Genomic DNA, 15,203 nt, shown 5'->3' on the forward strand with positions numbered 1-15,203 from the left:
TTCACCGTTGCACAATAACGTTAGTTTTATTGTACTTTCTGTGGTTCGTTTATGTTACAACAATGAATGAATAAAAAAGAAACAATAGACAAGTATTTTGTGGCGCTTCATTCCATCTTATCGAAAGGTCGCTTGATACAGTATGAGGTATCTGTAATTATTATTTTATTTATTATCATTATTGTTTTTAATCTACAGAAACTTTTCCAGCGTTTCTGTCATTTAGTTTTCTCAGTTTTACGGTAGTATATGGTTTTGCAACAGAGAAGTGAGTCTGTGAATCCAACTTGGGCATCTTCGGTAAATCTGATTGGCTAAGAGTCATGGTGGTCTGACTTTCAACCTATTGACAGGCGAATTGCGTTCACGGAACCTCGAGAAGGCAAAGCTGTCTTCTGGTGTCAAATCGGTTTGAACAGCTGCAGTTGAGTGTAAAAAGAATTTGGCCCTGTTTCATTCTACAAAGTTATGGACTGTGTAACATTGTGTCAAGTTTCAAATGCTGCTAAATCAATATATTATAGAACATATATGTATACATTGCTGTAACGTTTGGGATTTTTTATATTACCTAAACAAATTGAGTTCAACACGTTTTCCCTGTTTTCCTATTAGGTCTTCAGAATGGCATTCTAGTGTGACTAGTTTGTATGTGAGGTGACATCACACGTTAATGCAGCAGATAGCAGTCTGGTATGATAAACGATGAAAGAAATTTGGCTGAGGAATAAATTGCTCTGCTCAATTGTTTCGTTTTCTCTCTTGCAGTTGATCACACATTCAGCAAAGGAAGCTATACAATAATATTACATTGCATCCTTAGTTTAATTGGAGATCGTGAGGTCAGTGAACATAGATAGTGTTTGTTTGAGAAATTCCACTTACCGTAGTCATTTTGAGATAACTGACCCCCTCAGTCTGGATGAAGGGTTTCTACCAAAAACATTTTAGTTAAGGTTTCAAATACGGGGAATGTGATTTTGACAGAATATTATTTTTAATTCAGAAGTTTTTACATGTCTATTCTTGATTGCTATGATTTTGTGGTAGAGGGATTGTTTCAGAAGTCTGTTATGTTGGACTTAATTTGCATCAGATCCCCGATAGGAAGCTGTTGATTGTTGAAAAAAATTAAGTCTAACAGTGAATGTTAATGTTCGTTCAGCTTCCATTGTTGCCTCGGAAACGTTGTATGAATGTGTCACTTTTGCCTTATATTGCCAATGCTGGGGTTGTATTTGCTAGAATACAGTGGAACCTTTAAGGTTCAGCACAATCCATGGGGTGCTCCATCAGTGTGTTCCTTATGGGAATTTTATATTCAGGCTGTGGGCTCAAGTAAAAGCAATAAACTCACTGATTTCATCCTTTAAGACACATGCAACTGAAGTTTTTTTTTTTAGATATCCTGGCATTTTATGTGACATCAAGCACAATGTCGGACTGTTTCTTTTTTACTCAAGAAGATAGAGAAGTCTTTAAAAGATAATGATAAAGCAAAACATATACTACAGTGGGGTAAATAAGTATTTAGTCAACCACCAATTGTGCAAGTTTTCCTACTTGAAAAGATTAGAGAGGCCTGTAATTGTCAACATGGGTAAACCTCAACCATGAGAGACAGAATGTGAAAAAAACAAAAAACAAACCCACATTGTTTGATTTTTAAAGAATTTCTTTCCAAATTAGAGTGGAAAATAAGTATTTGGTCACCTACAAACAAGCAAGAGTTCGGGCTGTCAAAGAGGTCTAACTTCTTCTAACTAGGTTTAACGAGGCTCCACTCGTTACCTGTATTAATGGCACCACTGTGAAGCATGGGGGTGGAAACATCATACTTTGGGGCTCTTTTCCTTCAAAGGGACCAGGACGACTGATCTATGTAAAAGAAAGAATGAATGGGGCCATGTATCGAGAGATTTTGAGTGAAAATCTCCTTCCATCAGCAAGGGCATTGAAGATGAGACGTGGCTGGGTCTTTTAGCATGACAATGATCCCAAACACACAGCCAGGGCAACAAAGGAATGACTTCGTAAGAAGCATTTCAAGGTGCTGGAGTGGCCTAGCCAGTCCCCAGATCTTAACCCCATAGAAAATCTGTGGAGGGAGTTGAAAGTCCGTGTTGCCCAACGACAACCCCGAAACACCACTGCTGTAGAGGAGATCTGCATGGAGGAATGGGCCAAAATGCCAGCAACAGTGTGTGAAAAGCTTGTGAAGAGTTACAGAAAACATTTGGCCTCCGTTATTGCCAACAAAGGGTACATAACAAAGTATTGAGATGAACGTTTGGTATTGACCAAATACTTATTTTCCTCCATGATGTGCAAATAAATTCTTTAAAAATCAAACAATGTGATTTTCTGTTTTTTTTTTCCCATATTCTGTCTCTCATGGTTGAGGTTTACCCATACTGACAATTACAGGCCTCTCTAATATTTTCAAGTGGGAGAACTTGCACAATTAGTGGTTGACTAAATACGTATTTGCCCCACTGTATTTTAACCAATTATATCTAAGGCTTCAACATCTGCTGCTCTAGATTGTATATGTACAATTTAATACAATATTCAGGGTATGCCCATGAATATCTCCTAATGATATAGTACATGTAGCTGCCCGCTGCTCTCCCAACTATTAACTAACAAAGCCAGCCATGAATGGGATGGAAAGTTTTGAATGGCTGAATAAAATCAAACTGTATTGACGTCAGCCTTTTGTGACAGTGGGTATCGGATCCTTTAGCATGTATTGTTGCTCTAAATGACTTCCCGTGATCTATTTAGAATTTGGTAACGTCTCTCAATGAACCCTGAACCTTCACTAACGTCGCTGTATTCTTGTATGTTCTTTCAGGCAGGAGATTATGAAATGGAATGGTTGGGGATACAGCGATTCCAGGTTCGTCTTTAATAAAAAAGGCCAAGCAGAATTCACTGGCAAAAGGTAACTTAACAGGAAATGAAAAAACTGCTTTTCTACCTGTTAAACAATTGTTTCCGAGGCCAAATGACAGACTCACCCACTCACGTGACCATCTTGTGTAAGGATTCTCATGTTCTCCTGTAACTGTAATCTTGGGGGCTTGTTGCATCAATCATTTCATCAGCAACCCTCCCTCCCTCCCTCCCTCCCTCCCTGCCTCCCTCCCTGCCAGTATCTAGTGATACCACACTGCTGCCATCTAGTGGCTAATATATATATTACTGGTGGGATCACAATGTTCTGCTCTATCCATATGTGGTTGCAAATTAACCTAAGACATAGACGTCATAATATATTGACGGGGCGCGGGGCCGATTCATACGGGGGCCTATTAAAAAAAAAAAAAAAAAAAAAAAGAAGAACTCAAAATTCAAATAATGTCAAAACCAAAGCTGCTACCAAATTCAAACCAAAACAGGCACCTACCTTAGGCGTATATGCGTCTCCATGAGCGGCTCATAAAAAATTAGTTTTTCCCTACTAAAACCCCAATTAATTATTGTTTAATATAACAAAACTTAAAATGGCTATTAAAATTCTCAGATTTTACACTAGATGCACAAAAATCACCAAATGCAGAGATAATCACCTATATTTTCAGGATCAATAGCAATATTTAACATATCATATACGTTTTTGGCCAAAAATAGCAACTTACTTTGTTTTTATTTAGTGCAAATTTGACATAAGTTTTTAAGAGCTAATAAATTATTCAATTTTCACATCAGAAATGTAATACTTGAAGAAAGCATGCAGAATCAATTGTAAATAATATTCAGATAAATTATAAATTCTATATACAATCAAAACTTATTATTTATTGAATTCTGATGTAACTGTGGGTCATGGGGAGAGATGGCCGCTTGAGGACAGCCCAATTCTCCCATCTCCAGCTCTCCCCTGTCCACCAGCTCGACCAAGAACAACACAGAGGGCGGGTCCCTCTCAAGCTCCATGTTCTCCTGCTGGGCAAGCTCCTGCTTGGCCTGGACCTTCCTGGCCAGCCGTCGTTTGTCGGCAGGTCCGGCTGATCGTCAGACAGCTCCCTGGCAAGCTCAGCCTAGATCTGCTCCTCATCCTCTTTTTCCTCTAACTTGGCGCGGTCCAGGTCGGCCTGCGTGTCCCCGGGGAAGAACCCGACAAGCTTTAGCAAGTGCAGGCGCTGGGCAGGCCTATTGCTGACCATGAAATTCTTTACGCTGGTCCAGGAATTGGTGCTGCTCATGTGGCGACGGTTGCCAAAAGAATGCTCCGTCGGCTCAAAGTTGGCCTTCCCCATTCACACATACCTGGCCCCAGGGATCTTGCAAAGGATGATGTCCCTGCAGGAGGAGGGCAGGGCATTGCCCATTCCGCATGGTGGGTAAAAGCAAAAAAAAAAAAAAAAAAAAACGGGCAGTTATTTTACGTAAATATTTCGAAGTAGCAAAACAAATAGCTTTTTAAGTTGAAAAATCTTGTGAATAAATGCGGAAATCCCTGAATTTTTTTTATAGATATGAACGTAAAACGGTCTAGATTGAAAAAGAGCTAATTCGGATTGGGATCTCTATGGGTGCGTGGAATAAAGCCAGCGACGCTATGATGTTGTGAATCCGATAGAGATTCAAAGAGGCTGTTCAGGATTTATTTTTGGTTTACTTAAGAGAATGATGAGGATGGGTGTGTGTGGTTTTCTGCAATACGCATATGCAACATGTCAGTTACAAAAATACACGCGCATATACTGTATGAACATATCTACCTAAATTAACATGAGCAACATTAAATATAATTGAAAAATACTGCTCACATAATGCATATAATTGCTCATCATGGACAATAATCAGCAAACACATTAAGCATGAAATTAGAATAACAACCTAGATTGACAAGTGAATTGGAAATGACAAACTTTTAGCCTCAAAACTTTAGTCAAAGGGGCTAACGATTAGCGTTAACAATTAGCAGAGGGCGGTTAGCTGGCGGCGGCTAGCGAATGCAACGGAACAATTGACTGAGGAACTGCCATCAACCAAACGTGTTTATACATTGTTATGGCACACTTCAGCACTGTACTTACGTCTCTCATTTACACACAACTTTCGGATGGTAAGTGAACACGACTGTAGCTTGGGGAACGAACTACACTGCTGTGAAGGAAGGAGAGTTACTCTGGCGAGCTTCGCTCTTCTTAAATTGCAACAATTAAACTAAAGCACACACTCACAATGGGCTTTCCTACAAGATTTTTGGTTAAAAGGAAAAAAATGGACAGTTATCAATCATTCATTTTACGTAATTATTTTGAAGTATAACGCAAGTGAGAAATCCAATTTGGCGGCCGTAGCAGCTAATTTTTCCCATTGTATTCACGTTTCAAAATGCATGCATGGTGCGAAAAATATAATAATTACCTTTAATCCTTGACCAAATCACTCATGAGACACTCGTGCCCACTTGTATGCTTAAGTTTGGTTCCGTTTCAACTTAAATCCGGCGTTAGAACGCAGCGTGTGTTTGAAAATTGCTCTCCCTGCCAGGGGGCGGGGCTGGTGTGGGGTTGGCCGGCCCCCTACTTGAAGGCGTGGCGGAGGGTCTGCTCGAAGTGTCATGTCAATATATTATGAATATGAAGTCTATGCCTAAGATTTACTCAAATTATTCGGAGCACCTAATCTTGTAAGGATTTACATATCTTTATGTCCTCAGGAAACTTTAAGTTGCCATTAATTGATATTTTACACTTTTATTATTTACCAAATTTCAAGTGGACGTTAATTTCCTTTTCACTGATTCAATTTCACCTAAAAGGAAAAGAAAAACTTTAAATCTACTTCTCCTTGTATTGTGAATTTTTTCAACATGGACTTTGGCATTAGACTGTAAAAGGATTTTATTGTTTTTGTAACACTGTGTATAATATTGTAAATTACTTATGGAGTTGTCCCTGAAGAAGTTACTGTTGAGTGGAGGAAGAACGTGAGTGACATATCTGTGAAGATATGAATGACTTGAACGAAACAGAATGTTGCTCAACCGCTCTTGTGGAAGTAAGAGTGTAATTAAAAAAAACAAGGGGAAAAAATCATATACTTTGTATCCTCCTGATCTCTCTACAGATATAGATTAAGTGGTTTGATCATCCCTGGGCTGAAAGACTGGTTTGAAAGCACGTTTGGAGGCAGTCTGCAGGACAAAACTCCGGCAACAGTAAGTGCTCCTCTTTTATTGTTATTCTGTCCTGCAGCCGAGTAAATAACAATGTTTTGTCTTGTCGCAGCCCCTCCTAAACAGCAGTGCCATACCAGCTCCCACTCTCAACCAGCCATTTGAGGAGGATTTGAAATCATCTGGTATTCCCTTCTCGCATGATGCCGAGGACCGCGTATTCCGCAGCCATGGTAACACTGACTGGAATAAAGCTCACGGTCCTTTGCTCTCATGTTTCATTTTTCCCCCTTGTGCACATTATTTTCTACAGGGCATTGCTTACATGAGATCTTTGCCTTACGAGAAGGGAGATTCGGTCGCCTTCCCGATGTGGTGGTGTGGCCCAGTGAGTTTCCTTTTTTATGTCGGTGCCATTGACATTTATTCATAGATTATATTTTACTAGGCCGCGATATTAATATGTGCTATTATACTTTGTAAGAGGTGTAACATGGAGGCTGGGTGGCATTCACTTTTGCCCAGTATTGATTCTAACTCTTGGTGTTCGTTATCATGGCTGATGCTAAATGCCATCATGCACAAAAGTCAGAGAAAAGTTGCACAAATCTGTGTTCAAAATCAATCTATCCTCTATTTTAGTAACCCCCCCCCCCCCCCCCCCCCCCGGCCGCCTCCCTTTTTTGTGTGTGTGTTACATGTATTAATTCAGATTTAGCATTGGATTTAGCATTTCCCCCAAAGTATAATAATAAAAAACCCACAATGAGTTGCTTCTTTAACAAGTTAAATGATGATTGACGCATGCGGCGCTTAGAAGCTCGGTTCTCTGGCAACATCAAACATCAACGTCTGTTAATCATTGTTAACTTTAATGAGCAGCTCCAGTGCACTCACTGCCTGACCAACAACGAGCAGGGAGATGGAGGGAGGGAGAGTGAGACTACGCGATCGGCTCGGGACAGCTGATCTGTTTTTTTTTGTTTGTTTGTTTTTTTTTAACTGAAAAAAATCCGCGATGGACTGAAGTTTGAAGCATGAAGTAGCGAGGGATCGCTGTAGTTGGAATCCAAGTATTTCCATTAGACATGTAATTGAAGCCGTTCCTCTCACTAAAACATAGTTCTTATTCGCAAGGTTGCAAATGCCAATTGATGCATCCATCTGGAGGGCTTAAAGTGATCATTCATAGCCATGCCCTCTTAGTTTAAGTGGATTGGACATCTCTCTCTGTCAATGGCGCTGAAACGTTATCATTTACGGTACAGACATGGAGTATGCATATATCCAGGGGTGCACATAAGGCTACATTCATACTACAGGTCCTAATGCACGAATCCGATTTTTTCGTCTTTTTCCGACTCGAGTGAGGCATTAACTTGACGGTCTGAACGTGACAAGTCGCATAGAACTGGACCATTTCAAATCCGATCTGGGTCACTTTCGTATGTGGTCTAAATCCGATCTGGGCCACATTTTTCCAGACTGTCGCGGCGGTCTGTACTGTCCAGTCCCGCAAATCGGATTTCATGCAGCAATTACGTCATCAAATAGCGAGAGAGTCGTTACCGTAGCGATGCACCTGTGCGTTATTAGCGCCTAGCTTGCAGTGAACACGGCTTTTGAGGAAGAGCTGAGCTTGACAACAGTCATAAAAAATAAAAATGGGTTGAGGATAAGCCTGAGAATGCTCAGTTTTCTCTCTGTTCCAAGTGAGCAATATTTCAACATTGCCTCCACGGCCGAGAGTCGGGACAAACTGCCCGTATGTGTGTGTGACGTGCACGGACAGTGCGTGCATGCTATCGATCCATATAAACTTTGAATATTTGCCTAAACGGGGATTATTTATGTCTGTTATTTGTGTCCACCTTTTGAAAAGCAAAATATGATATCCCTGGAATGACGGATGACGTCTGTCATTTGTTTTGATGGTTCTGCGCATGCGGGTCTTCTTGCTTAGCGGGTGTCGGACTGCGAATTAGTGCGCATGCGTAATACTTGAACGGTCTCAATGGATAAAGGCAGTCTGAACGGGCACGCCAAAAAAACGGATATGACAAAAAATCGGATTCGTGCATTAAGACCTGTAGTATGAACGTAGCCTAAGTGGTCCGCATGCGCGCATGCGTACTGGACGTAGACAAACGCGCTGGCCCTCAACGGCTTCCATACGCTTTACCGATGGCTCACCACTGTATTTGCGGCGGACACGAGAAAATAACTTCTCAAAATGTCGAAGAGGCAGGCCCCTCTGAGTAATTATTTCCATGTTCCCCCACCCCCGTCAAAAGACAGACAGACGACAGAGACGTCACCGGAGCTACCGGGAAAAAAAGGACTCTTGCTGAAAAGTGGCTGCAGGAGGTACCATGGCTAGAAGTAAATGATGCTCGCACGGAAATGCGGAACAAAATGTGCCGTGAGAATCCCAATGTCGCTGATAAGTAGAGCTGGGAATCTTTGGGCACCTAACGATTCGATTACAATTACGATTCAGAGGTTCCGATTCGATTATGAAACGATTATTGATGCACCCCCCTCCTTTTTTTTTTTTTTCTCTTTTTTTTTCTCTTTTTTTTTTTAAATGTTTTGTACATTAGTTCCAAAATTGTTCAAAAATACTCTCAGGCTAAACCACACTACTATTTCAGTATCAAGTTAACATATAGCAGTAAACAAATATACAAAAATAACATTAAATAAAAAACTCCAGTCCCCATTCTGTATCAGCAGCTTTAAACTACATTCAATTAATTTAATGTTGTGAATCCACCGTTAAATTTGTAAAAATTGCTCCCGTTATTCCATAATTTCCCTTTTGTCTACTTTCGACATGTGAAAGTTTTAAAAGTATTTTAAAGATAGATTCAAGTCAATATTTTACCGATTTAGGAGTATTTTAGATAAAAAGTTAATTAGGTTTGCTTGGAAGGTTCGCTACAACAGCCTTGCAGGGAAGTGTACTGCTTTAAGATGGCGGCCATTTATAACGTTGGCATCTAGCTTTTTGTAGATGTGCTGCTAACACTACCAAATCTATATTGCATCTAGTCCTATATAAATGATATCCACCGTAACATTATATGGATGTACAGCTTTTCGGCAGCAGTCAGGTATGTTGTTGTGTTTTTTTATCTCGTTGCATGAGTTGAGCTAGAGCCGTGAGTTGAGCATTGGCATTACCCGAGGGGCCGGGTAATGGGAAGCATGATGTTTAGCTACTCTCGCTCCGTACCGTCCGGAAGACCGCGCGGCGCGCTGAGTGTTGTGTACTTCCGCTTTACTTCGCATATTTCAATAATCGGAATTTGGATGTTTGTGAATCGTTCTCGAATCTTCCACGGCCGAATCGCGAATAATCTAAGAATCGGAAATTTTGCACACCTCTACTGATAAGAGCAGGGCATTTTATGTAGGGTCAAAGAATTTCAGCCACCCAAACTTTGAAAAGCACGAAAAAAACAGCGCATGTGGCAATTAAGCAAACTATCGATGTCAGGCAGGACCCCACTCGCCCTATGGACAAGTGGCGGAATAAAGGTAATGAAAACCGCCATGCACTGACAAACGTGTTTTTGTCCGCATTTTACAAAGCTAAACATGCACGTTCAATGAGGTCTTATGAGGAGGACATCCCACTTTTACAAAGGCTTGGAGTTAATGTGGGAGCCGCATAATGCCCTTTATTTTGAATTGGTGCTTTTATGTTTATTTCTTTACATTTCACTTTAAAGTAATGGCAATTTTGCTGTGCCAGTTGATGTTAATCAAGGCAGCATTAATTGTTAATGTAATTAATTAAAGTTATTTGGCTCTAAGTAAAACTTGTCATAATTTTATCGCATCAGGCGGGTCGGCTCTCAAGCTCAATGAGGACCAAGTCACATCTCCAGGTCCTCCTCTGAGAACCTGGGCAAAAAAAATATGTGCACCCCTGCATATATCATACATCAAGCAGTGTTTTATGCACTTTTTTTTTTTGGATTAATGAGCGGCAGATAGTTTTTCCAAGGATGTTTAGTAACGTTACAACACATACCCCCCCCTCAATATACTGGACTGTCTCAGAAAATTTGAATACACAATATTCTAATTTTTTGAGACAGTCCTGTGTATATATACAGGACTGTCTCAGGAAATTAGAATACACAATATTCTAATTTCCTGAGACAGTCAGGAAATTAGAATATTGTGTATTCTAATTTCCTGAGACAGTCCTGTATATATACACAGGACTGTCTCAAAAAATTAGAATATTGTGTATTCTAATTTCCTGAGACAGTCCAGTATACATACACATTTTCAAATAGTGCCAATTATTTACAATAGTAAATTAAAGCATGTTTCATTTAAATTAGATGTCCTGTTGAACGTGATGCATATTTTTGTGTATCAAATATCACCGTGACAGTTTGGAATTGTAATATTTTGTTGCTTTGCATGATGAACATTTTTTTTTTTTTACTGTTCAGTCAGTTTCAGTCCTGACTGCATTATACAGTGTGTCTTAGAGTTCGGCCAACCTGTTTATTTTGAGTGTCTCTAACTTAGTTCAAATGTTCATTTTAAGAGAAGCGCGTGTCTCATGTCTGTCAGGCAGTAGACTGTAACAGGATGCAGGCATTCCTCACTGCTGCCAAAAACACTTAAGCCCGCTTAAGTGCACCCACTAACTGTGACCTGACGTTAGGTCTGTTATTGGCTGCAACACATTTGTATTGATTCAGATCATCTCGCCACAAAGAGAACCACTTCATGCAGTCAGACTTGGAAAAAGCCTCTGGCAAATGAATACACACCCTGTTTTTTTTTCTCTAATGGCTGTGCCAATATAAACACACAATTTATCACTTCCGTCGTTTTTCATTTATTTTAGAAGGTGCTATGAGAATTTATGTTTGCAATAGACGATGTTAAATGGTAGTATTTATCTATTATGATGACCTTGATTCTTAAGATGAGGTCTTGTGTCTTTGCAGATTGCCACAATGATGTTGTCAAACTTGTGGAACTGGCATGCAAACACAATGTTTGTCTGATACCATACGGAGGTGAGTTTTAAGGTTTAAATCATTTCATATATTATTTATTATAGGCACTAAAGAAATTTTACACAATATTTTAAAGTTTGGTAACACTTTATAATAACTATCCTTTATAACTACTTAATAGATAATTAGTAAACTATTAATTAATGATTTAGTGTTGATTCGTTAAGTGTTAAGTTTGTCAATAATTTGTGATGATGCTTTATAGATAGTCAATATATCATAAATAAACTGATGGTTAATGAGTAATGGCTTTTAAGCTGTATATCACTAATTTATACGTAAACCTTATAAATTAGCAATATACCATAAACAAGAAATTAGTAACTGACTAATTAATGAGTTCTTAAGTATCAGTTAATAGTTTATTTATGTTAGTGGGATGTTATTCTAAAGTTAGAACTACTCCTCATTTCTTAATTGTTAGTGAATGAGGAATAAGTGCTATAATATCGAACGTTATGACGAATAACGTCCCAATCACGTTTATAACCTTATAACTAATACTTAATATATTAACACTTTAAAGATCAATTCTCAAGAGTGCGCTAACCATCGACTTAACTTTGAAGAACAGCCAATAGGTTGAACAAGTTCAAGATACTGAAATTTTTCGTGATATTTAAAACATCAAATTTTTGTACCTCAAGATTGCTCCACCTGTAGGCCTTTCTGTGTGCTGCACTTTACCAAAGAAACGCCACATATGAAATGCTGAACATTTTGTTTAATGCATAGAAACTCTAATACTGGGCCATCCCATGGCAGAAAAACAAAATACAACAGCACTGTACAAACCCATGAGTTTGGGAAAGTTTTTTTTTTTTTTTTTTTGCAAAAAACAGTATAAACTGAATTTAAACATCCATACATCACAGCAAACTGTTAATAAACACTTAACAAGTCGACATTATATCGTTTATTAATAGTTTATTAATGATGTATTGACTAGTTATAATAGATAGTTATTATAAAGTGTTACCTAAAGTTTCAAGCAAAGCATGGAGAGTGTGCTGGTTAAAGTGTGGTATTTGTGTAGTTTTTTAATTTAATAGCAATCATGTTTTCAAGTTAAATTGTTCTGCAAATGATAGGGTTTGAAATTGGTCACTGTGTGATGTCACACCTTGCCTCATTATGCAAGTACCTGCCCTCTTCATTCTTCATCACACCTAATAATATCTTGAGCGTTTAACTCTGAAAAATGCCGTCTGTAGGTTGCCACTTCCTGGTTCTAAAATGTGCTGCATGAAGCACATAGTATATAAATACTATTCTGCCCACTGTTTGCCGTCTAGCCGGCCGAGAGGCACTTTTCTCAGCTTGTGCACCAGCAAAAGTTGGCCTTTTTTTTTTTTTTTTTTTTTTTTTTTTTTAAATCTCCCGGGTGTCGCCTCCAGACACCCGCAAGACGACAATGTCCTTAATCCTTGGCATACCGTGTGAGTGCATTGGCGTCAAGGGAATAAATGTTTTCTTTAAATAGAAATACAATATTAAAGGAATATCTTAGCATTTTGGAGCTAGGAATACCAAGCGAATATGGCATCCAAGATTATAACAAATATAATATAAAAATAACTAAAACTTTAGTGCCATTTTGACATATGAGTCTTTCAGTCAATGTCCATGCTTTTTAACTCATTGACTGCCATTGACGGCACAACCTCATTATAGGCGGCACAAGTGTGTCCAGTGCACTCGAGTGTCCTGCAGATGAAGCTCGCTGTATCGTCTCTCTGGACACCTCTCAGATGGTATGTACTGAAAACGGCTACATCTTTCTGACATTACTAAAGTCTTCCAAAACCTACATACATATTGTCATGATTCTCACTCCTTGCACTTAAACGTTTTTTTTTTTTTTTTTTTGTTATACTATCTTGCGTGCAATAAATGTTTTATTTGTAAATAATAAGGGAATAAGGATTGATTGTAGATCCGTTATTACAGTAGTTAGAATTTATATCTTTTCACCTCCAGCGCATAAACACGATACCAGGAAAATAATTTATTGATGGTGTTGGAATTATAATAACACATCTTCTATTAGCCTTACAAAAATAATTAATTGACACAACAAAGCCATCATAATAAAGATAATAGTAAAACATCTGCACTCCATGCATGCTAAACATACTACTTGCATAACAGAAATGTAATGCCTTGGCACGAGCCATTAATCTTAATGTACGTAAATCCCCCTCTCTCTCATGAACAAGATAAAGTTCCATTTTTACAATAGAATATAAAGAAGCAAATATCCAGTACAGTGTTGTCCTTTGAACTGTGTGAAAATGATAAATATGCTGCTGTCCCACTGCCAGTTTGTTGTCGAGGTCAAAGGTTGAAGGTGAGGTGACTCTGGTGTGTGTGAAAGCAGCAGCAAAGCAGGAACATAAACTTTATTACCTCTGCAATATAATTGATGGCACAGCGGTACGCAGTGACCCCATGCAGGTAACCCTGAGCCCAGTGCTTGGCGGCCCAAATCAGAGGCATATATTTGAGATGAGATATTAAATTGAATTTAACCTTGGGCAGATGAAAATGGTGGCCTCACTGCACACAAGGAAATGGCAGCATCAAACTCACACTACTAACAACTTTACACTGTAAAAAGATGACAAAAGCCCTTTTCCCCCCACATAGAATCGCATTCTGTGGATTGATGAAAAAAATCTAACTGCTCACTTGGAAGCAGGCATCGTTGGTCAGGACTTGGAGCGACAGGTGAGTCCCCTCAACTCCCAAAAGAGCTAATTGTTGATGCTTGGCATTGCGCGAGTTGGATCGACTGCATATATCTCCACCACATAAATTGATTTCTGACATGTCTTCATCCATGATGTACAAAAAAAATAGAAGCCAGCACTTGAGTCACTCTATCTTTTGAGGCCCTCTTGTGGAGATTTTTGTACATTGACCAAAGTTCCTTACCCCCATTGCATAGCAGTGATGTGTAAGAGATTTTGGGACAATGCAAGGAACCCTATTCGCTTAACACTTATTCATTCTCAAATTGTTAGTCTCCTAGTACTTATATTTGAAGATGAACTCTTCGAACAAGTTTCGCTTTAATTATTTAATAGCACTAGTTCCTCCATAAAATGAAATGTAATTGCAATATATTGTTAAAAATCAAATTGATTATAATTTTAACGGCTTCCTCTTGTGTGTTGTCAGCTTAATGAGAAGGGATACTGCACAGGCCATGAGCCGGACTCCATGGAGTTCAGCTCGGTGGGGGGTTGGGTGGCAACCAGAGCATCAGGCATGAAGAAAAACATCTATGGCAACATCGAGGATCTGGTGCGTGCCTGTCTGTGCATAGGAAAGAAATATTTTCACTTGCACCCTCTGAATTACAGACTATCGCGTGCGTAACCCCACATGTGAAGCAATGGTTCTAATTTGGAAACCAAAAAATGGAAAACATATTTCTGCCTGAACACAGCATGTCGTCCTCTCTTTCTGCTCCCCGTGGGAATAGGTCATTCACGTTAAGATGGTGACGCCACGAGGGGTGATTGAGAAGAGCTGTCAAGGCCCCCGCATGTCTACAGGGCCGGATGTTCACCACTTCATCATGGGATCTGAAGGTCTGCTCACTTTATTTCATCGTTCTGCCGAACGTTTGAGCATGTTTGCAGCTGTGTCCACTCTTGTCTGTATGATAAAGCAGCAACATGAGGATTATTCTCATGCTTTGAATTGCAGGTACGTGGGTGCCTGCAGTTCCTTGTACTTGGTCTGACTGGCCCTCACATAGCCTGTACATTGCTGTACAACTGTTTACAGCATACACATACTAGCCGCAACTGATATCAAAACCAATACTGACATAGTGGCTGTGCACTTTAACCTTGAACTCTGCTCTGCTAGTTAAGGCAAGGCAAGGCAAATTTATTTATATAGCACAATTCAACACAAGGCAATTCAAAGTGCTTTACATCACATGAAGACCATAAAAATCACATTTAAATCAACACAACGTAAAAACCAAGACAAAAGAT

The 15,203-nt window shown here is 39.2% G+C and overlaps 1 protein-coding gene across 1 annotated transcript in view; it reads left to right on the plus strand.

Annotated features, from left to right (window-relative positions):
• agps (alkylglycerone phosphate synthase) overlaps window positions 1–15,203 on the plus strand; it is a 62,729-nt gene that overhangs the window by 508 nt on the left and 47,018 nt on the right. The window contains exons 2-10 of the mRNA XM_057852320.1: window positions 2,858–2,947; window positions 6,088–6,178; window positions 6,249–6,369; window positions 6,450–6,524; window positions 11,119–11,190; window positions 12,865–12,944; window positions 13,840–13,920; window positions 14,374–14,499; window positions 14,681–14,789. Of these exons, the coding sequence (XP_057708303.1) occupies window positions 2,858–2,947; window positions 6,088–6,178; window positions 6,249–6,369; window positions 6,450–6,524; window positions 11,119–11,190; window positions 12,865–12,944; window positions 13,840–13,920; window positions 14,374–14,499; window positions 14,681–14,789 (845 nt within the window). The remainder of the gene's footprint in view (window positions 1–2,857; window positions 2,948–6,087; window positions 6,179–6,248; window positions 6,370–6,449; window positions 6,525–11,118; window positions 11,191–12,864; window positions 12,945–13,839; window positions 13,921–14,373; window positions 14,500–14,680; window positions 14,790–15,203) is intronic.

Source organism: Corythoichthys intestinalis, chromosome 12, assembly GCF_030265065.1.
Source record: "Corythoichthys intestinalis isolate RoL2023-P3 chromosome 12, ASM3026506v1, whole genome shotgun sequence".
Classification (NCBI taxonomy): domain Eukaryota; kingdom Metazoa; phylum Chordata; class Actinopteri; order Syngnathiformes; family Syngnathidae; genus Corythoichthys; species Corythoichthys intestinalis.